Source organism: Pagrus major, chromosome 17 (assembly GCF_040436345.1).
Source record: "Pagrus major chromosome 17, Pma_NU_1.0".
Classification (NCBI taxonomy): domain Eukaryota; kingdom Metazoa; phylum Chordata; class Actinopteri; order Spariformes; family Sparidae; genus Pagrus; species Pagrus major.
The window spans coordinates 2,425,368-2,449,001 of record NC_133231.1 but is presented as its reverse complement, the minus strand read 5'-3'; the positions used below and the strand labels follow the sequence as shown (position 1 = coordinate 2,449,001).

The following is a 23,634-nucleotide window of genomic DNA, read 5'->3' as shown; positions in this document are numbered from 1 at the left end:
AGATCCCGTTTTACGGCCCCCTAGAGATGGGTGTAGATACCAGGGAGGATCTCTGAGAATCGTCTATTTGACGGTTTTATTGTAAACAAAACAAGTCCTCCTTGTCAGGTGAAGAGGTGAGAGGCTCCAAGGGCCTCTTTCCTGACAACAGTCAGCTTGCAGATGAAAGGATTAATTAATGCAAGAAACAGAACCTCAAATGAAATGCAGAGACGATGGACATGTGTTCCTACACTGAGTTTGTATTATTACCTCATCAATACTGTAATTATCAAAATTCTGACTGTGAATTTCTTCTCAAAAACTACCATCAAGTCTTCATTTCCACCTCGTCACTTACTCTAACTGGAGTATCTACTGCGGCTCATCCTTTTCTGAATCCACTCTGGATGTTGCTCAGTGACCCTCTCAGTTCCAGAACATGCAGCAGCCTACAAACTGTTATCATCTCCATCCATTTGCAAAGGTGAGACATCAGTGCTACGGGCCTTAAGTTACCAGGATTAGCTGGGTCCTCCCCTGGCCTGTTGAATGGTCCATCAAGTCCATCCCTCCAGATTCTATCAACAAGTCTTAGCACCAACACTCAATGATTCTTATGGTCTGATCTGTCCGAGGAAGTGAAATACTGATACTTCTGATCTGAAAACAAACTGCACACAGTGCTTTGCACGACACATGGCCAGAATCATGGAAAAGGTGATGACTTCAGTCCGAGGGAAGGTGATACTGGACAGTATTTTGGACAACAGATGAACATCAGCCGCTGCCATTTGTAAATCCTTTTTGCCAATAGGCTGATGCAGAGACTATCTGTCAATAACCATGTTAAGGCCAACAAATCAGTGCATCCCTATAGATTCATTATGCAATCAAATATTTGATGGCTTGCATTTTGAATTACTTGAAGTCAAATTAACGATGTGGTTCCTGTGGACATGGCATTTTTCCAGGTAAATGGCGTGTTCCTCTGACACCCCGCTCCACTTCTCCTCTCACACATTAGAACTTCTACCTGCTAAGTGTAAGTAACTGGACACCATGGAGAGCAGTACTGGTCGTTTTTTGAACAAAAACTTTATTAAATAGCTCCTGATGTGAGTTCACAGTAAAAACAAGCAGAGGGAAACAGAAGTGTTCATGGGATCCTTTCAGCACGTAATGTCCTGGAGTTCATGATGCTGTTCTGTAAAAATCAAATGACAAAGTCAGCTGGTCACAGATGGAGAGCAGTTTGTTCACAGTCTGCACGCTTCACACTTCAAACAATGTCTTCAGTCAATAAGCCAGCAGGGTGTTTGTCTGGTTAGTGGGATAGTTTCACAGTGAGGAACACATTCAGTCAAAATTAACTTAAACTGGAAGACCTCTGTCTCCTCTGTTTCACTATCTCCTTATACAGTGGCAAGAAAAAGTATGTGAACCTTTTGGAATTTCATGGTTTTCTGAACAAATTTGTCATAACATGTGATCTGATCTTCATCTAAGTCAAGGGTATTGACAAATATAATGTGTCTAAAATAATAACACAACATTTTTTTGATCTTTCATGTCTTTATTGAGAACAACCAAAAAAAACCTCATAGTGCTTGTGGAAAAAGTATGTGAACCCTTGAGTTAATGACCTCAAAAAAGCTAATTGGAGTCAGGTATTAGCACACCTGGAGTCTCGTTAAGATAATAAGTTTGGAGGTGTGGACTACAGCTACTTTGTCTGATAAAAACCCCTCAAACTTTTGGAGTTTGCTCTGCACAAGAAGAACACGCTTATGTGAGCCATGCCTCGCCAAAAAGAGCTTTCAGAGGATCTACGATCAAGAATTGTTGATTTACATAAAGCTGGCAAGGGTTACAAAGTTATTTCAAAGACTTGAGAAATTCACCAGTCTACAGTTAGGCAAACAGTCTACAAATGGAGACACTTTGGGACTATTGCTACTCTACCAAGAAGTGGGCACCCAGTCAAAATGACAGCAAGAGCACAACAAAGACTCATCAATGAGGTAAAGAAACAACCCCAAATGACAGCCAAAGATTTGAAGGCATCATTGGAGAGGGCCATACACATGAGACGTCCAAAGAACATGACAGAGCTAAAGCAGTTCTGCCAGGAAGAATGGGCTAAAATTCCTCCTCAACGATGTGCAGGTCTGATCCACAGCTACAAGAAGTGCATGGTTGAGGGTATTGCTGCCGAGGGGGGGTGTCAACCCGTTATTAATTCTAAGGGTTCACTTACTTTTTCCACTGCCATTTTGAATGTTGAATGAGTGTGTTCAATAAAGACATGAAAGATCAGAATTTTTTTGTTTTATTATTTTAGACACATTATGTTTGTCAATACCCTTGACTTAGATGGAGATCAGATCACATTTTATGACAATTTATTCAGAAAACAATGAAATTCCAAAAGGTTCACATACTTTTTCTTGCCACTGTATCTGTACTTCTGTCAAATGTGATGCCTCTTTACTCTGATCTTTTCTGTTTTACTGTTAATTATCTTGTGTGTCCTCTTCCAGGTCACCACAGTGACAGGAGGTCTTGTGGCTCAGGCTCCATTTGGTGATGTCTTGTCCTGCTCAGTCGTCTCCTTGATCCACACACTTTACATATATTATATAATATTGTATCAGATATTCTGTCAATGCAACTTGTAAATTGTGATTTTGTTGTTCTTTTCTGTACATGTGACATCTATTACATGTCTGTCCGTCCTGGGAGAGGATCCTCCTCTGTGGCTCTTCATGAGGTTTTTAACATCTTTTTTTTTTTTGTCCCTGTTAAAAGGGTTTTTTTCTCAATATGTGAAGTTTTTCCTCACTCAGTTTGAGGGTCTAAGAACAGAGGACGTTGTTCACTGTACAGATTGTAAAACCCACTGAGGCGATGTGATTGTGCTTTTGGGCTGTATTAATAAAATTGATTTGATCTGACCTCAAAGGCTGGAGCTGACTCTTGATCAGTCCACAGAGTAAAGCAAAGAATCTGTTCAGGCCACACACGTCTGTGTTCAGGCCGGCTCACCTGTTTCTCCTGGGCAGACAGCACACCATGTACCACCACCACCTGGTACTGTTTGTGCTTCAGGCTGCCAGGGAACTTCCTGATGTGGCGGACGGCTGTGGAGACGGTGTCCCTGCTCAGCAGCTTCCTGGTGTCTGACACTGAAGAGCCAGGGTCCAGAAGCAGGAGACACAGGCTCCCGTTCTTCTTCTGCTCTAAGCCCACTATAGAGCTGCTGTGACCTGCAGGAGCACACAGAGCAAGCAGCACTGGACAATAATGCTCCAACAGAACGCTTCAAGGTGGGATAACAAAATTATGGAAGAGTATTAGGGCCAGGGGTGAGAAAAAAATGAGAGGAGGAGGTTTTTCTTTCATCATGCACTCCGAGATAACAGTTGAAGTGTCGGTTCTTGAGAAGTCGACATTTCAAGGTTAAAGTCGACCTTTTGAGACGACATCAAACAGCTGCCTCAACAAAATGCCTTGTGTAGAAGAACAGGTGAAACTGTTCTTCAGAACCAGCTTTAGTAGCAAAGACATGTTTTCTGTTTTAGCTCATTAACACAGTGTAGCTGTCAGTATGAGGACTTTGTTACAGCACACACACAACATTACACTCCAACGATGTAGTAATGGCAGAGACCTGGGGCTCAAGCAGCTCGCACAGCTGTCGGTTGCTCCCCTCACTGGACCTGATGGACCAGAAGAGTTTACTTTCTTCTTATTCTCCACATTTGGACTTTATTCACGAAACTGGACAATTCAGCTTATTTTTTTCTGTAAGTACACAATGAAAAAAAAAACTTCCTCCTCTCATTTTTTCCCTCACCCCTGGCCCTCACACTTGTCCATACAAAATGGCAGTCAAAGAGAGGGGGAGGCTGTGATATTGTTGGTTGCATCCTCATCTTCTGTCATAAATACACCACATTCCTCACTAAGTTGGTTCCTCTCTCCTTCTTCTCCTTCTAGTCACCTCAAGGGTTAGAGTCTGGTTCGGTCAGAACGGGCTACTTGAATTTGTCAATATATCTATCTTGTGTTTCAGAACATGTAATCATTTTGATATTTTCAAACTCAAACTCTGCTCGAAAATCTGCTAATTTACAGGATTCCACTCTGCTATCTGATGACTTTTAATAATAACTTTTAACACAATGATATAAAGAAATGCTCCTCAAACATGCTGAGTCTGACTGGCTACAGGAGCATCAGGCAGATTGAACACAGATTTGGCTCTCTAGACAATCAGAGGAGAAATCTGGGCGGAGAGCTGGGTCGGTCCTGAAAGTCGGCCCAGATTATCTGTTAATGTGAGGGGTGTACTGATCCAACCTTTAACCTCCTGAACTGATCTGGACTCATCTGGGCCACTACGATAAATATTAAATGTGTGTTTGATGTCCAGGATTCAAAATCTGGACAGCCGCAATTGTCATTATGTCTTTCACAACAGCCAATGAGAGAGATAACACGGAGAAGCTGTGGTGGTAAACAACCTGAGCCCTTGAGCCTAATGTTAGCTAGCATACTACTGTTGACAGGTCATAAAATCTCATTGAAGAATAGACAGCCAGACATTTTATCATGAGACTTATGTCTTCTGTTTACATCTGACACCACATGAGCTGCTGCCTTGCTCCCTCTGGACCATAATCTGATAATACCCTGATGTGTGGACGTGTGGACTTGTGGACGTGTAGACATGTAGTCGTGTAGTGTACATGTGTAGACGTGTAGTGTAGATGTGTAGACGTATACTGAAGATGTGTAGATGTGTTGTGTAGATGTGTAGACGTGTAGTGTAGATGTGTAGACCTGTAGTGTAGATGTGTAGTGTGGATGTGTAGACGTGTACTGTAGATGTGTAGACGTGTAGTGTACATGTGTAGATGTGTAGACATGTTGTGTAGACGTTTAGATGTGTAGATGTGTAGACGTGTAGTGTGGATGTGTAGTGTAGATGTGTAGACGTGTGGTGTAGACATGTAGTGTAGATGTGTAGACGTATAGTGTAGATGTGTAGACGTGTAGTGTAGATGTGTAGCGTAGATGTGTAGACATGTAGTGTAGATGTGTAGACGTATAGTGTAGATGTGTAGACGTGTAGTGTAGATGTGTAGCGTAGATGTGTAGACATGTAGACGTGTAGTGTAGATGTGTAGACATGTAGACGTGTAGTGTAGATGTGTAGACATGTAGACGTGTAGTGTAGATGTGTAGACGTGTAGTGTAGACGTGTAGTGTAGATGTGTAGACATGTAGACGTGTAGTGTAGATGTGTAGACGTGAAGTGTAGATGTGTAGACGTAGACATGTAGACGTATGGACATGTAGTGTAGTGTAGACGTATAGCGAATAGATGTGTAGTGTAGTGTAGACGTGTAGTGTAGACGTGTAGACGTGTAGTGTAGATGTGTAGATGTGTAGACATGTAGACGTGTAGTGTAGATGTGTAGACGTGAAGTGTAGATGTGTAGACGTAGACATGTAGACGTATGGACATGTAGTGTAGTGTAGACGTATAGCGAATAGATGTGTAGTGTAGTGTAGACGTGTAGTGTAGATGTGTAGATGTGTAGTGCAGACGTGTAGACATGTAGTGTAGATGTGTAGACGTGTAGTGTAGACGTGTAGACGTGTAGTGTAGATGTGTAGATGTGTAGTGCAGACGTGTAGACATGTAGTGTAGATGTGTAGACGTGTAGTGTAGATGTGTAGTGTAGATGTGTAGACATGTAGACGTGTAGTGTAGATGTGTAGACGTGCAGTATAGACGTGTAGTGTAGATGTGTAGACATGTAGACGCGAGTGTAGATGTGCAGATGTGTAGTGTAGATGTGTAGATGTGTAGCAGTGTAGTGTAGATGTGTAGATGTGCAGATGTGTAGTGTAGATGTGTAGACGTGTAGACGTGTAGTGTAGATGTGTAGATGTGCAGATGTGTAGTGTAGATGTGTAGACGTGTAGTGTAGACATGTAGACGTGTAGTGTAGATGTGTAGACGTGTAGTGTAGACATGTAGACGTGTAGTGTAGATGTGTAGATGTGCAGATGTGTAGTGTAGATGTGTAGACGTGTAGTGTAGACATGTAGACGCGTAGTGTAGATGTGTAGACATGTAGACGTGTAGTGTAGATGTGTAGACGTGTAGTGTAGATGTGTAGACATGTAGTGTAGATATGTAGTGTAGATGTGTAGACATGTAGTGTAGATGTGTAGACTTGCAGTGTAGACGTGTAGTGTAGATGTGTAGACATGTAGACGTGTAGTGTAGATGTGCAGATGTGTAGTGTAGATGTGTAGATGTGTAGACGTGTAGTGAAGATGTGTAGATGTGCAGATGTGTAGTGTAGATGTGTAGACGTGTAGTGTAGACATGTAGACGTGTAGTGTAGATGTGTAGACGTGTAGTGTAGATGTGTAGACGTGTAGATGTGTAGACGTGTAGTGTAGATGTGTAGACGTGTAGTCATGTAGTGTAGATGTGTAGACGTGTAGTGTAGATGTGTAGACGTGTAGTGTAGACGTGTAATGTAAATGTGTAGATGTGAAGTGTAGATGTGTAGACATAGACATGTAGACGTATAGACATGTAGTGTAGTGTAGACGTATAGCGAATAGACGTGTAGTGTAGATGTATAGATGTGTAAACGTGTAGTGTAGATGTATAGACGTGTAGTGTAGATGTGTAGATGTGTAGTGTAGATGTGTAGATGTGTAGACGTGTAGTGTAGATGTGTAGACGTGAAGTGTAGATGTGTAGACGTATAGACATGTAGTCTAGACGTGTAGTGTAGATGTATAGATGTGTAGATTTGTAGACATGTAGATGTGTAGTGTACAGTAGATGTGTAGATGTGTAGACGTGTAGTGTAGATGTGTAGACATGTAGTCATGTAGTGTAGATGTATAGTGTAGACGTGTAGACATGTAGTGTAGATGTATAGTGTAGATGTGTAGATGTGTAGACGTGTAGTGTAGACGTGTAGTGTAGATGTGTAGACATGTAGTGTAGATGTGTAGTGTAGATGTGTAGACGTGTAGTGTAGATGTGTAGATGTGTAGTGTAGATGTGTAGACGTGTAGTCATGTAGTGTAGATGTATAGTGTAGATGTGTAGACATGTAGTGTAGATGTATAGTGTAGATGTGTAGACGTGTAGTGTACACAGTGTAGATGTGTAGACGTGTAGTGTAGACGTGTAGTGTAGATGTGTAGATGTATAGTGTAGATGTGTAGTGTAGATGTGTAGTGTAGATGTGTAGACATGTAGATGTGTAGTGTAGACGTGTTGTGTAGATGTGTAGACGTGTAGTGTAGATGCGTAGACATGTAGTGTAGACGTGTAGATGTGTAGTGTAGACGTGCAGATGTGTTGACGTGAAGTGTAGACGTGCAGTGTAGATGGTATGGGGTTCCATTTTATGGGGTTCCATTTGTGCCAAAAATATGTCGCCATGCGCACTGTCTATGTGTACTGAACATGTGAGAAGACATTTGTCTATGTCTATTAAACGTTGAACTGTCCTTGTGTCACTTAACTTTGTCAGTACACTGTGTCGTTATGATGTGTCATTTGACAAAGTGTCATTTTGATGTGTGTCATGGTGTGTTGTCTTGATGTGTAGTTTGGCAATGTCGTTATAACGTGTTGTTTGACAGTGTCTTTACATTGTTACTACGTGTCGTTACTACGTGTCGTTACTACGTGTCGTTACTACGTGTCGTTACTACGTGTCGTCTTGATGTGTCGTTGCTATGCATCATTACTACGTGTCATTACTACGTGTCGTTACTACGTGTCGTTACTACGTGTCTTTACTACGTGTTGTTACTACGTGTCGTTACTACGCGTCTTTACTACGCGTCGTTACTACGCGTCGTTACTACGCGTCGTTACTACGCGTCGTTACTACGCGTCGTTACTACGTGTCGTTACTACGTGTCGTTACTACGTGTCGTTTAACAACGTTGTTGCTATGCGTCGTCTGACAACGTCGTTATGCCTGGCTATCGCGGTGGCACCGGGCGCCCCTTTCCCGGCTTACCTTTTGCAGTCGGCGGAGGGAACCTCCCAGCAGAGCTGTACCACTTCAGTATTGTCCCCTAACACTAATTTATTTTTCATGCATCATAGCCTACTTAACAAGAACAATCTGAATAAAAGTCAAAATATATAGTATATACTTTATATAAAAGTATTATATAAACAATAATAACAATAAAGATTAGTCAGAGTGATCAGAATTTATTTAAATGTTACAATACAGTAATGCAGTAAAATAGTAATCAAGGGGCATAATTGTTAAAGTCTGTGTAAAGCAAATTCAGCCATTTTCTTCTAAACACATTAAATAGGTCATAAATGTATTTCCTTAAAACATGTAAAAAGCCATTCAACCATTTAGAATTTAATTGTGGAGCTAGGCTTCCAAACTGTGTTTCAAAATTTCTGTGTTCAGGATTTAATGGGCAGGTCAGAAATCATAGCCGTGTTAATTAGCATAAACCCCGCCCTGCTGCAGAAGCGGTATAAATACGTTCAGTGCATTAGCATCGCTTACGATAGTTTGCAGCTAGCTAACCAGTCAACCAGTCAGCTAACCAGTCATGTCTCCTCCACGTCGCTCGTGCATCTTTCCTGGATGCCACAGTGTGCAGTGTAACGGCTCAGTTGGCTTATTTAAGTTTTCTACCGACGACAACGTAAGGAAACGGTGGTTCAATTTGTCAAGAGGAGCTACTGTGGAGAGTTCACAATCACCACCAACACCCGTCTCTGCAGTGTCCACTTTACCCCCGGTAGTTACAGTAACTATCACCAGGTAAAGTCTGGATTTCTGAAGAGTCCGTTGATGCTGGTCAGTGGGGCCGAACCGATCCTTTCCGTCCCCGGCTTGCATCCTCCCGTCCCGCCGACAGCAAGTGCCACCATGACGGCCACCGGCATTATGTGCCCGCCACCGACCCTCTCCATCCCGCCGACAGCGGCTGCCACCATCACAGCCGCCGGCATTATGTGGCCGCCACCGACCCTCTCCGTCCCGCCGACAGCGGCTGCCACCATCACAGCTAGCTTAGGCGAAGTCAATATTTGTGAGTTATCATTTTCTGTGCGCATGCAGCATACATGATTCAGTTATTTCAAAACTAAAGCTACTCCACCGCTGGTATTATCCCTCACAACTGATGAAAATAACTATCAGAAATGTAACTGTATGAAAGAAGTATGGAAAGTAAGAGTACTCATTGCTGTAAAATGTTAGCGTTTCAATATTATATAGATGGTGTTTTGGATTACTATCACTGTTGCATGAATCTGCCCATTTTTAACAACAACATGCTTTTGTATAGTTAAATCAATAGTAATGCATCGTATTCTAGAAGATGATATATGTTTGGCACCTTTCTGTTCTGTGAGAACCACGTATCTATAAAAGGTCTACTCGTGATGTCAGCTCAGTAGGCTACGTCCTTGTGCAGTACACAGAGGTGGCTCCCCTCCCGCGTGTGGGCGTGGTTCCAGCGCCTCTAACTGACACGCCTCCAGCGTTTCACCGCAGAGAGAAGTGCTTGTTTTTCCATGATTTTGAGACCTAATTTTATATACTTAGCGATTTTTTTAATCTTTCAAATTTGGCTCAGTGGTCAATGATATATGTTACTGTGGTGTGACAAACTCGTAACACAAATTTTTTGCTGCTTTACACGCACTTTAATCACTGCTTTCACACAAAATTACACAGGGCCAAACTTTCACCAGTGTCCATTGCAACAATGCCCTCCAAGAAAAGTCCCAATTCTGGCAATAAACACAGTTTGTGGCTTGTTGCATTAAGGAGTGTCCACTGAACTTCAAAGTTTACTGAGCACCTAAATGTAGTTGGGTTTAAAGATACCATTTCATTTCAAAAGTAATACAAATAACAAAAATATTGATTAGACTGAAAGCAGTGATTAACAATTATGCCCCTTGATTATTATTTTACTGCATTACTGTATTGTAACATTTAAATAAATTCTGATCACTCAGACTAATCTTTATTGGTATTATTGTTTATATAATACTTTTATATAAAGTATATACTTCTATATTTTGACTTTTATTCAGATTGTTCTTGTTAGTAGGCTATGATGCATGAAAAATAAATTAGTGTTAGGGGACAATACTGAAGTGGTACAGCTCTGCTGGGAGGTTCCCTCCGCCGACCGCAAAGGGTAAGCCGGGAAAGGGGCGCCCGGTGCTACCGCGGTAGCCAGGCATAACGACGTTGTTAGACGACGCATAGCAACGACGTTGTCAAACGACACATCAAGACGACACGTAGTAACGACACATAGTAAAGACGCATAGCAACGATGTTGTCAAACGACACATAGTAACGACACATCAAGACGAAACATAGCAACGACACATCAAGACGACACGTAGTAGCGACACGTAGTAACGACACGTAGTAACGACACGTAGTAACGACACGTAGTAACGACACGTAGTAACGACACGTAATAACGACACGTAGTAACGACACGTAGTAACGACGTAAAGACACTGTCAAACAATACGTTATAACGACATTGCCAAACTACACATCAAGACAACACACCATGACACACATCATAATGACACTGTCAAACAACACATCATAACACACATCATAACAACACTTTGTCAAATGACACATCATGACGACACGATGTAATGACAAAGTCAAATGACACAAGGACAGTTCAACGTTTAATAGACATAGACGAATGTCTTCTCACACGTTCAGTAGACATAGACAGTGCACATGGCGACATATTTTTGGCACAAATGGAACCCCATAGTGGGATTCTCCTGATGTGTGTGATTCAACACACAGTCACAGAGTCAGTCAGGATTTCAAAAGGTCCTGTAGTGTGAGCGTAGCCTTATATCATTAATGACATAAGAGTGTGAAGTGGCAGCATTACTCAGTCATGTAATAACATTCCCTGTATTTAGACTTCAAAAGTCTTTAATAGTTCGGTAATGAGAGGACTGGGCTGTCTTCTGAGCTTCATGTTAGTCTGCAGGGACGGCTTGTTCCAGTCTCCACACTGTTGTACAAAACGAAACTACACTGAGATGACCAGGCCTGTGAAAGAGGCTGCAGATCTGTTCCTATCCAATTAGATGTGTGAACAGTTCAGCTCAGGCCTGAAGCAGTCCTCCAGTAAAAGAAACTCCTGGCTCATTGGTTCTGTACAGCAGCAGCTACATCATGTGTATTGAAGTAACACGGCAGGTGGTGTTGCTATGTACCTTGGTGCTGCAGGTACAGCGGGGGCAGTTGGGTGTGGATCAGTCTGGGGGGCACCCTGCTACTCCTGTTGGACTGACAGAAGTACTGCTTCACCCAGTCAAAGAGCCGCGGGTGGGTGTCACCTGGGCCCGTCGGCTGGTGGAAGTCAATGATGCGGGCGCTGAAAACACAAACAGGACGAGCCTTACTCAGTGTGACCACTAAGATGAGACCAGCATGAGATGAATATCCATAAAGAAAAGTGGCCCCCATTTCTCTTGAGTTGAGTTTAAAGATCTCAGACTTTCTTTGTGCGCATAAAACAATATTTCTCTCAGATTTTAAGCACAAATGTTTTCTGATCAAGATGCTGACTGAACAGCAGGATTAGTGCACAGATGTGTGTTGATAAAAGGCTGTTTGAACACACAACACAATGACACAGGTGTAGACTGAGTTCATTTTATTTAATAGGGACTTTGCAGTTAAACACAGTTACAGATAATGCAACCAGTGTGCTGCACAGAGACTTTATAGTTGTTGTTTATTTTCCATGAACAGCCTGATTAAAACTTGCAGCTTTTGAGGGAGCGTGCAGTGGTCATGATGGCTGCAGGACACTTTCACCTCTGTAAACCATCTCCAGTGTTGTTTGGGGGACCGACATCCAACTGGCCTCACAGAGACCACATGTGGAACTGCACACAAGATAAGTGCTCACTGACAGAGTTCAACTGAAGGATAACCTTTGTGTACAGAGAAAGTCTCAGATAATCTACTTGGAGCCAAAACAAAAATGTTTTAACATTAATAATTTTGTTGAGTCTATACTGAAAAAGAATGACCGACTATGTTTTGTACTTATTTTTGCATTTCCAATATTTCATTGCTCTTTAGCTCTCCATATTCAAAATATTTTGTACTTTTTCCAACAGAGTCTCATTTATTCATTTTATTTCCAGTGGCAGAAAAAAGTATTGCATTGAAACTGATCCAGGCTCCAAAGACTAAAAAAACTCAACTAAAGAGAAATACAGTAAATACTCACGATTGAGAGGCTGTAAATACGAAATATTTGAAAAACGACTGCAAAGATATGACAATATGATATCAAAATAGTTGCAAATAAATTGAACCGACTGGGCTGTAAGCAATTCATATTAAGACTTAGAAAGGACACTTGTTATCAGCAGTGTAACAGTGTTGATTGTGACCTGTGCTGCCCCACCATTCAGTACAAATGTGAAATGCAGATAAGTTGCGAAATACAGTCTGTTATTGTTTAAAGTCATAATTCAATCTAAAACTACATGTGGCTGCAGAGTTGCAGGGAAGAAACAGACAGATGACTGAATGAAAGCCCATTGGCTGTGGCTTCGAGCATTTTTAATGGTGTCACTGGGAACCTGAGTATGCTTGTCATCAGAGAGGTACATCATGAGGTTAATGTGATCCATATCTGCTGCCTTCCCTTAAACACAGTTCAACACACAGTTCAATACACAGCTCCACTCCCAGCTGCAGTGTCTCTGTGCTCAGTGGCTGTCAGTGCAGTTTGACTCAAATGTGTGACATGTAATCAGAAGCGCTGTGGGTGGGACGTTGAGCCAGACATTACATTAAATATAAACACTTCTAATACATCTCTGGCAGTGAGTACAGACAGGCAGAGAGAAACAGCTTTATCAGAGCCAAAGAAGCACATTGTAAAATTAATTTAACCTTTTTTTCTTTTTGCTGCTCAGAAAAATGATCTGATCCATGACCCAAAACTGTGAGCGTGTGTGATCTGTTTCAGCCTGATCCGTCACAAACGAATAATCGATCAGTTAAAGAAAACCTGTGGTTCTTTGAACACTAGTGGCACAATGGTGCAATATCCTAAAGTGGCTCCCTCTACAAAACACATCCCTGCAGCTGGTTTCACACTGGAGCTAGTGCGATAAATGTAGCAATGTGCGAACAAAAGGTAAAGAAGAGGGAGACTGCTAACACTGCAGGGCTCAAACTAATAAAAAATGGCTTTGCAAATGCACAAAAACACTGAGAACACTTATCAAGTCTGAAAATAGACGTTGGCTGCAGCCCTCATTCAGAGGTGCTTTAGAAAATGCTTTGGTAAACTTTGATTGTTGAATGTTGGATGACAGATAAATAAGACAGAAAACAAGTCTGAAACTGAGTGAACCCCTCGTATGATGAGTCATGTCAATGATTCTTATTGTTTGACTCATCATGTTACATGAAGCCCGACACTGTGTGCTGTGGCACCGGAATAAAACAAAGTACAGCGCTCACCTGATTCCCAGAGAGGTGAGGAGGGTGAAGATCTCTGTGGCTCCGATCCAGGCCCGTGTTCCTTGTAGCCGCTGGTTGAAGTGAGATGCACCTTGCGGATCCAGTCCTTCTTTCCAAGCCCCCTCGATCATACTCTGCATCTGAGTGATGTTAGGCACTGCCTTCTCTGGAGGAGATGGAGAGCGTCAAGTCAATGGAACTAAGTGAATTATGCACATGTGCAGGTCATTCTGTGTCAAATCAGACTTTGGTTTGTGTTTACATTTTACGCTATGTATATCCTCTTTGACTTAAATAAAAAGAGGTTAAAAAATCTACTCATTGTTTTTATTGGCTGCTGCTGTCAGTATTGGAACTGATGTATTGATGTATCTAATCCATGTCTCATGAGCCTGTTGTCTGTCGGCAGGGCTCCTCTCTCAGAGACCCTGCTCTGATCATGGTGTGGTCAAAGGTCTGGAGTCTAAACTTCTCTAGAGTCAGTGCAGACACGGTCTCTGCCACAAGTCCAACAGGTTTTTAAGACGTATGAGCAGAAACATATAGTGAGAGTGCATCACATTCATACACAGAGAGCCAGGCTCATCTCTCATTTCCTCAGGCTGGCCGATGACATGTATGCTAGCAGCTCACACACAGTTAACTATACAGACATGGGTTAATGATTAAAAGTGGCCATTGTATGGATATTAGTATGGTGCTTTCATAAATTCAGTCAGTACCGGTGGCTCAGTCAGAGCACTCAGAACATCCTCTGTATGGAAGAAGTCCAATAAGAAGATTAAAAGAGATACAATTTAAAAGATTCTTATTTTATGACACTACTACAAATAATCAGGCTGCAATTAAACTTAAAGAAAGGAACATTTAAATGTTTAAATTTAAATGTTAATATGAAGTTACTGCTAATGGCTGATGGCTTCACTGTTCTATATTCATGACATTGTGCATTTAAATTGGTTCCTTATAAACCTCGATATCACTGTAAAATGATCAGATCTCCAATGTGTCCTCAATGCATCTTAGAGGTGTTCACTTGTGATCATTTCAGTCAGGACGGATGTTAATATCAGGTCTGAACAACCTCTTGGCAAGGGATACAGACCATCACGGGCTATAAACCACCACCACAGACCTCTGACAGCTCCAATCTCTCTGCTGAACGAGCTGAATGACTTCTTCGCTCATTTTGAGACATACAGCAGCACTCCTGCACAGAAGACCCCACCCCCTCCCGGCGACCAGGTGCTGACACTGTCCCCGGTCAGCGTGAGGATATCCCTCAGCTGGATCAATGCACGCAAAGCTCCGGGTCCAGACAACATCCCTAGTCGCGTGCTGAGAGACTGCGGAGGAACTCACAGATGTCTGCACAGACATCTTCAACACCTCACTGAGTCAGGCTGTTGTCCCCACGTGCCTCAAAGCCGCCACCATCATTCCAGTCCCGAAGAAGTCGACTCCCTCCTGCTTCAATGACTACAGTCCGGTCACACTCACTCCCATCCTCATGAAGTGCTTCGAATGGCTAGTCATGCAGCATATCAAGTCTGCTCTTCCCCCTTCCTTGGACCCGTTCCAGTTTGCACATCAGTCAAATCGCTCGACCGATGATGCCACCTCAACTGCCCTCCACCCATCCCTCACTCATCTGGAGACTAGGAACGCATATGTCAGAATGCTGTTCATAGTCTTCAGCTCAGCATTCAATACAATCATCCCCCAGCAGCTGATTTACAAACTGGACCAGCTGGGGATTAACACCTCGCTGTGCAACTGGTTGCTGGACTTCCTGACAGGAAGGCCTCAGGCAGTACGAGCTGGCAGCAACATCTCCAGCACCATCACTCTAAACACAGGGGCCCCCCAAGGATGTGTGCTGAGCCCCCTTCTCTTCACTCTGCTAACCCACGACTGCACTCCATCACACAGCTCCAACCTCTTCATCAAGTTTGCGGACGACACGACTGTAGTGGGTCTCATCAGCAATGATGATGAGACAACCTACAGGAGCGAGGTGAGCCGCCTGGCCATGTGGTGCAAGGACAACAATCTCTCTCTGAATGTGGAGAAGACAAAGGAGATTGTTGTGGACTTCAGGAGAGCGCACACCCAGCACACTCCGCTGACCATCAACCGGGCTGCTGTGGAGAGGGTGAGCAGCACCGGGTTCCTGGGTGTGCACATCTCAGAAGACCTCTCTTGGACCAATAACACCGCATCACTGGCCAGTAAAGCCCAACAGTGCCTCTACTTCCTCCGCAAGCTGAGAAGAGCCAGAGCCCCAGCCCCCATCCTGTGCACATTCTACAGAGGCACCATTGAGAGCATTCTGACAAGCTGCATCACTGTGTGGTACGGCACCTGCACCGTGTCCCACCGCGAGAAACTACAGCTTGTAGTGTGAGCAGCTGAGAGGATTGTTGGTGTCTCTCTCCCCTCCCTCCAGGATATCTACAACACCCGCCTCAGCCGCAAAGCCCTCCGTATTGTAGGCGATCCCACCCACCCGTCTCACAGCCTCTTCAGTCTGCTGCCATCTGGAAGGAGACTGCGGAGCCTCCAGGCCAGGACCAGCTGACTGAAAGACAGCTTCATCCATCAGGCTGTCAGGAAGCTGAACTCTCTCCCTGCACTGCCCCCCCTCCTCCTCCCCCCCCCCGCACACACGAACTCTGGTCTCTGACCTCCTCCATCTCCCCCTCAAACATCTTGAACCCACCCCCTGACGCCACTCACACACATACACACCGAACCCTGTCATTCCCAGGAACTGTCAAACAACACACACTACCAACTCAGGGCCGCACTAGCCACGTTGTAGAAAGCCCTCTGCATTGTAGGTGATCCCACCCACCTGTCTCACAGCCTCTTCAGTCTGCTGCCATTCGGAAGGAGACTGTGGAGCCTCCAGGCCAGGACCAGCAGACTGAAAGACAGCTTCATCCATCAGGCTGTCAGGAAGCTGAACTCTCTCCCTGCACTGCCCCCCCTCCTCCTCCCACCCCCCGCACACACGAACTCTGGTCTCTGACCTCCTCCATCTCCCCCTCAAACATCTTGAACCCACACCCTGAAGCCACTCACACACATACACACCGAACCCTGTTATTCCCAGGAACTGTCAAACAACACACACTACCAACTCAGGGCCGCACTAGCCACCTTGTAGAACTGGACTCTTGCACTTGCACTTTTACCTTTTTACCATTTACCACCACAACCAGCCTGCAGCTATTGTACTGACATTGTATTGTATTGTTTTGTATAGTATTGTCCATTGTACTATATACAAAAATCAGCATTTTTAATTATTTATTCCCCTTTTTTTCTTTTTATTATTATTATATTAATGTTACACCATGGGCCTTAGAGAGCACTGCAATTTCAACTCCTGTGTACTGTACATATGGTTTTGACAATTAAGCTGACGCTGACTTTGACGTTGAATTTGATACATATTAGATTTTGATGAGTAATATCATCCAGACATATAATATAATAAATATATCAGCCCACCAGAGGTCCATTCAACCTGCTGCCGTCTGACAACAGACACAGAAGTATCCGCTGTCGTAGCACCAGACTACAGAGCAACTTCACTCCTCAGGCTGAGAGACTGAGAGGCTGTTTTGTATGTGTTTCTCTTCTGGAGCTTAAAAAGGACTTCAGCTCAGTTTATTTTTGCAACTTTGTCTTTAACCTTTGACCTTTTATGATTCAACAGGACCAACTCATCTTTAAAGTAAATTCAGTAACTGGCCCAGTGTTGATGTAGCGAGGACACTCCTGTGTGCCTGTGTTGACCAACATAGAGGATATTAGATGAAAATGAAATTTAAAATGGGTAAAAATCAACAGCTCTTCCTGCTTCCCAGCTCTACATACTGCTCCGTCCACAATCATCAACAATGGCATTTTACCAAAAATCAAAAACATTACAGCAAAACCACAAAAGAACCTCCGCTGCACAGAAAACCAGCAGTTTATATGAAAGAAGCTCATATTAGAGAGCAGAGATGGGGACTCGAGTTTGCGACTCGGACACGAGTCGCACTTAAGTTGCACACACAGAGACTTGAGACTTGACTTGGACTCGTGACCAAAGACTTGAGACTTGACCAAGTCTCACCCCACAAAGACTTGAAACTTGACTTGGACTCGTGACCAAAGACTTCAGACTTGACTTGGACTTGCAAAAAAAGACGTGTGAACATCTCTGTTAGAGAGAGAGCTTTTCATTTCTAGTATACTTCAGCAACACTTCAGTAAGAAGCTTCACTTTTTGAGATCTGTTACATCCACCAAGAGGTCATGTTTTCTCTGTGTCCGTTTGTAGTTGATTAGTTGGTTGTTTTGTTGGTTTTTCTGCAGGATTACACAAAAACTACTGAACAGATTTCTGCCAAACCTAAATAGAGGACGGATCTCAGCCAAGAATAAACCACATTCATTTTTGGAGCAATAACATTTTTTTTTTCACTTTCTACAACATTGTTTTTTGACATTATTGTAAATTTCTCAGGGACTAATGCATGGATCATATTTAGGTGTCTAGAATCTTTGAGAGAGAACAATTTAATGTTTTTGATTTGATGCAACAATTTGTAGCAATTTCCATGATCATGATAAAAATACTAATACAAAATTATGAATCCTGATAAACAATACAATTATTTTCTCTCAATTACCACTTTCAACGTTCACAAAATGACTTCAGACTTATAAAACAAAGAGTGCTGATCACATGTTATGTAGTGTGAACGCACACCTTGCAGGATGGGAGCATATGTGTCTGTTCTGTGCAGGGATGAGAGGAGCATCTGGATGTTCCTGTATCCACAGCCCCAGCCTTTATCCCCCGCTGACGAACAGTAGTGGTCAGTATCAGCACTCAGCCACACATGGACACAGTCTCTGCGCTCGGTCTGGTAGTACTCGTACAAGGCTCTGACCACACCTACAAACAGAGGGGAACAGAGTGAGTCCAACAAGATGAGCAGCTCAGCAGTGTCACTCAGCTGAACACAGTTCAACCAGAACACATCACATTGGACCAGTTCTACTACCAACAGAGCAGGTAGCCATCAGGAAGGGGACAGGTCTCTGTTCTTTACACTGTCTCAGTGTCCCAACATGTCCGTCTTTCATTTGATTTGAATCTTCAATTTATTTTATTACATCCTCATCTCATGATCAGAAGAAACAGATCTAATATTTATGAGATGCTACACCGTAATTACAAAACACAAAAGTCATAATTAGCAGGCAATGCAGTGTGTCAGTGTAGTGTATACACAGTGGACAGAGATACTGAGGACACAGATCAAGACCACTGAGTGTAACTACCAGCTCAGATATTTATGCATCAATGAGCCATTTTGAAATACTTCTAAATATAATACTATCACTAGTATGAAAAAAATGGCAAGTGTATTTGACTACACTAAAATAAAAAAGACATAATAAAAGCGACCGAACTAAAAGGCTTTTGCCAGACCATGTTTTAAATCCTCATGTCCTGCCAGCTACATTAAAACTATCGTCCAGCCCGGTCCAGCACTAGTTCTGATTCAGCTGTATGTGTGGGAAACACTACTCAGTTCTGAGTCAATTCTGATATTGTGGTGGGCTGTCAAACATAAATTCATCTATGGGAAACTTGTCTACATACAGCAAACAAACAAACAAACAAACAAACAAACAAACAAACAAACAAACAGTCGGACAAACAAACAAACACAGAATACCACTCCAATGAACCAACAGTGCAATATTCAGGTCCAGTCCTAAAATATTATAAACTTTAGACACAATCACATATTCTTCCTTGACTCAGGCAGGCAGCTGAATAAAGCACACATACACACAGTGTGCTTTGGCAGCCTATCCCCACAACCAGACAATGATAATAGATTAACCAAAGAACATATTGTAAAAGTTGAGGGAATGTTGCAGAACTGGTTCAGGATAAAGACACGGACTGAAAATGAAGATTGACAAATGCTGAGAATCTGAGAGATGTGCAGGAACATGACTCTTCTATCTGTGAAATAACTCTGTGTCCTCAAGAGGACGATAATCAGTAATACACAGCAATACTTAAGAGTACTCATCATTGTCAGAGGCTGCAGAGTAGCTGAACATGATGCTTACTTAAAGAGAGCTCTTTAACTGGTGAGCGAGGTCTACCTCAAGTTAAATCTAAACATGTGCAGTTTTCCCCTGTAGGCCTCAACTTTACTAGCTCCTACAGGCTGACACCTTCACTGACATGCCAGACCCCACAGACTTCATGTTTGCCTGCACATAATTCAAGCGCTACATATACAGAAAGCCCAGAATTGTGTGGACTGACCACCAACCTCTGGTAACTATTCACACCGCCCTGCCCGACCACACGGTGATGGTGCAGAGCTACAACATCAGCTTGTTGTACAAAGAGGTTCAAACACAGCAGCCCCAATGAGCCCTGCCAGAACACTGAAGTCATGACAGTGAGCTCCATCTCTACAGTGAGCTCCATCTCTACAGTGAGCTCCATCTCTACAGAGAGCTCCATCTCTACAGAGAGCTCCATCTCTACAGAGAGCTCCATCTCTACAGTGAGCTACCTGTGAAGCGTGGGATAAGGCAGGGTTGTCCCATCTCGGGCCAGCTGTACAGCCTAGCTATCGAGCCTCTACTGTGCAGGCTGAGAGATCGACTCAGTGGTCTCTCACTGACCAGTACTTTCAAGCCTGAGCGTGGTTTTCCTGCCCTTTCTGCCTATGCAGACGATCTTAATATATTTGTCTCCAACCAGGGTGATGTTCAGGTTTTGAACGACACCCTGTCACTATATGAAAACGCATCGTCTGCACAGGTGAATTGGGCAAAAAGCAAAGCTTTGTTGGTCGGTCACGGTGACCATCAGGCAGTGCCAGGTCTGCCTGGAGGACTCGAATGGGGGAAAGAGGGATTGAAGGTGTTGGGAGTCTTTTTGGGCACAGAGGGCTTCCAGAAAAAGAATTGTGAGGGAGTGAAGGAGAAAGTGTGTGCTTGGTTGTCTAAATGGAAATGGTTGCTACCCCAGTTGTCATATAGGAGAAGAGTTCTGGTTGCCAATAACTTGGTTGCCTCGACCCTCTGGCATAAATTAAAAGCACTGACACCACCTAGAGGCCTGATAGAGGACATCCAAAGAGCCATCCTGGACTTTTTTTGGTCTGGGAAACACTGGATCTGTGCTTCGGCCCTCTACCTACCTGTGGCTGAAGGGGGACAGGGACTGATCAGCGTCCAGTCTAAGATCGCCTCTTTTCGACTCAGAGCAGCACAAAAACTTCTTTTTTTTTTGTCATTAAAGTTTTTATTTATTCATACACATACAAACATACAATCAAACTTGAAAACAAGCACTAATACCAGCATCAACAGACAGTATATCCATCATACAACCATATGTACAAAGGCCTGCAAATCGATATTTTCTTTTTGAAACAACCAAAATATACATTCAGCACCATGTCCGCAAATTTTTCCATATGTCCTACCTACAAAAAATACGTTCCCAGGCTCTCCTAAAATCTTCCTCTTCATTGTTTATTCTAGCCAACATGCGTTCATATGATGCAACTTCTGACATCATTTCCATCCATTTTTTAACATCTGGGGCAACTGTACTCTTCCATACTCTGAGAATTGTTCGAGCAGCTGTGACCATCCCAACTTTTAAAACTCCCCGTTCATATTTAGATATATTTGGAATTTCTGTTTGATCCCCTAACAAACACAGTCTTGGTGATACAGGTACCGGCACACCTAGCCATTTACTCAGATGTTCCATTACTTTCTCCCAAAATGGGTTCACTCATTTACATCCCCATATTACATGTAAAAATGTCCCTATATCACTCTGACATTTCCAACATAAATTATTTCCTATTAAGCCCATTCTATGTAGTTTTGAAGGGGTGAAATAAAATCTATGGATTATCTTATACTGAATAAACTTCCCCTTCGCCTCTCTCAAGTGTTTCCCTGTATTTGATAAAATATTTAACCAGTCTTCCTCACTCAAATCACACCCTAGGTCTTTCTGCCAAATGATCCTCAGATTTTTACACTTGTCTTCTCGTATACCATTAAATGTCTTGTAAAACAAGGCTGCTCTGTGTGTTATACTGGGTAGTTCCAGAACTTCCATCAATGCATTCTTGTTGGGACTAAATTTACCCTTTGTGATACAGTCTCTTATTTGTAAATATTTCCAAAAATTGCCTTTATATTCCAGATCATATTTTTGCATAATGTCAGCAAACGACATGAACACTCCGTCCACATACAGGTCACTTATATTGTGTATCCCTCCTACAAGCCATTGATTCCAATAAACAGATTTCTTCCCAATTCGTATGGCTGGGTTGTGCCATAGAGAGGCATAAGGTTGTCTTAAGTGCGATATACCATACATCTTATGAATCTCCCTCCAGACTGCTTTAGAATAAGACAGCACTGGGTTTGAAAAATAATCATGTTCAGAAGTTGTTACACCATGTGAGAGAACATCAAGAGGTTCAAATGGGCTAGTTAAGTCCCGCTCAATTTTGATCCAGCCCAGCTCATGATCTATCCCCTTCCAATGTTTTATCAGTCTAGACATTTCAAATGATAGATTATATAATCTTACATTAGGTAGACCCATACCTCCTGTTTCCCTCGATGACCACATCTTCTTTATATTAATCCTTGGTCTCTTTTTATCCCATAAAAAATCTTAAATAATTCTTTCATAATGTTTAAACAGCTGTGGTGCTATATTAACTGGCAACATCATGGAAACATAATTGAATTGTGGTGCAACCACCATTTTAATTACATTAACTTTTCCCCATAGTGTGAGCTTCAATTTTCCCCATTTATCCAGGTTCATTTTTATTTTCTGGAGGAGTGGTTCCATATTTGAGAGCATTATTTCATCCAGATTTGAATTCAGTTGAATACCTAGATATTTCATACCAGATGGTAGGAAGCCATATGAAGTGATAGCCCCAGAGTGACATGTATGCGATATTGGCATACATTCAGATTTATGCCAGTTTATTTTATAACCTGATAGTCTCGAATATGACTCAATACAATCAAGTAACACTGGCAGGGAGTCCCCAGGATCCGCTAACACTGCTAGGATATCATCGGCATACATAAATAGCTGGTGCTCTCTACCCCCTGCCTGCACACCTTTAATCCTCACATCAGCTCTAATTGCTACAGCTAACGGTTCAAGAACCATAGTAAACAGCAATGGGGAGAGAGCACATCCCTGTCTTGTCCCCCTGGAGAGACAGAAAAGATCAGATATCAGCCCATTTGTTAACACAGCTGCTCTTGGGTTAGAGTAGAGTATCTTCACCCAGTTACAAAAACCAGGACTCAACCCAAATTTCGAGAGAGTCGACATGAGGAACTCCCACTCCACCCGGTCAAAAGCCTTTTCAGAATCAAGTGAAAAAGCTGCCACTGGTACCGGATTAGAGCGATTCATATGCATCAGATGTATGAGCCTTCGCATGTTATCAACTGAGGACCTTTTTTTTAATAAAACCTACTTGATCTCCATGTATAATGTCTGGCAGTATCTTCTCTAAACGTGACGCCAAAGTCTTTGTCAAAATCTTACAGTCCACCCCAAGAAGGCTCACAGGTCTGAAATTAGACGGGTCTGAGGTATCTCTGTCCTTTTTAGGTATAAGAGAGATTAAAGCATCATTAAACGTGCCAGGCAGGGAGCCCTTCTCAAATGCCTCCATGTACACCTTATGCAATATGGGGGCCAAGATATCAATATATTTCTTGTAATATTCAATCGGGAAGCCATCCAAACCAGGTGACTTCCCGGTTTTCATGGATGAGATAGTAGCCCTAATCTCTTCCTCTGTTATTGGGGCATCCAGCATGTCTTTTTGGTCATTAGATACAGTAGGTAGATGAAGACCTGAGAAAAATGACTCTGTGTCTTCTTGATTAGATGTGCAGGAGGATAAAGATTTTTATAAAAAATTTTATAAACCTGATT

The 23,634-nt window shown here is 42.7% G+C and overlaps 1 protein-coding gene across 3 annotated transcripts in view; it reads right to left on the bottom strand.

The window, feature by feature from the left end:
• Positions 1 to 1,058: 1,058 nt before the first annotated feature.
• Positions 1,059 to 23,634, bottom strand: part of zufsp (zinc finger containing ubiquitin peptidase 1) — a 72,385-nt gene continuing 49,809 nt past the window's right edge. For all 3 annotated transcript variants that reach the window (XM_073485881.1, XM_073485879.1, XM_073485880.1), the window contains 5 exons: positions 18,349 to 18,537; positions 13,578 to 13,743; positions 11,300 to 11,460; positions 3,028 to 3,248; positions 1,059 to 1,186 (listed from right to left, as the gene is read on the bottom strand). In XM_073485881.1, the coding sequence (XP_073341982.1) occupies positions 1,139 to 1,186; positions 3,028 to 3,248; positions 11,300 to 11,460; positions 13,578 to 13,743; positions 18,349 to 18,537 (785 nt within the window). In that variant the 3' untranslated portion in view covers positions 1,059 to 1,138. The remainder of the gene's footprint in view (positions 1,187 to 3,027; positions 3,249 to 11,299; positions 11,461 to 13,577; positions 13,744 to 18,348; positions 18,538 to 23,634) is intronic.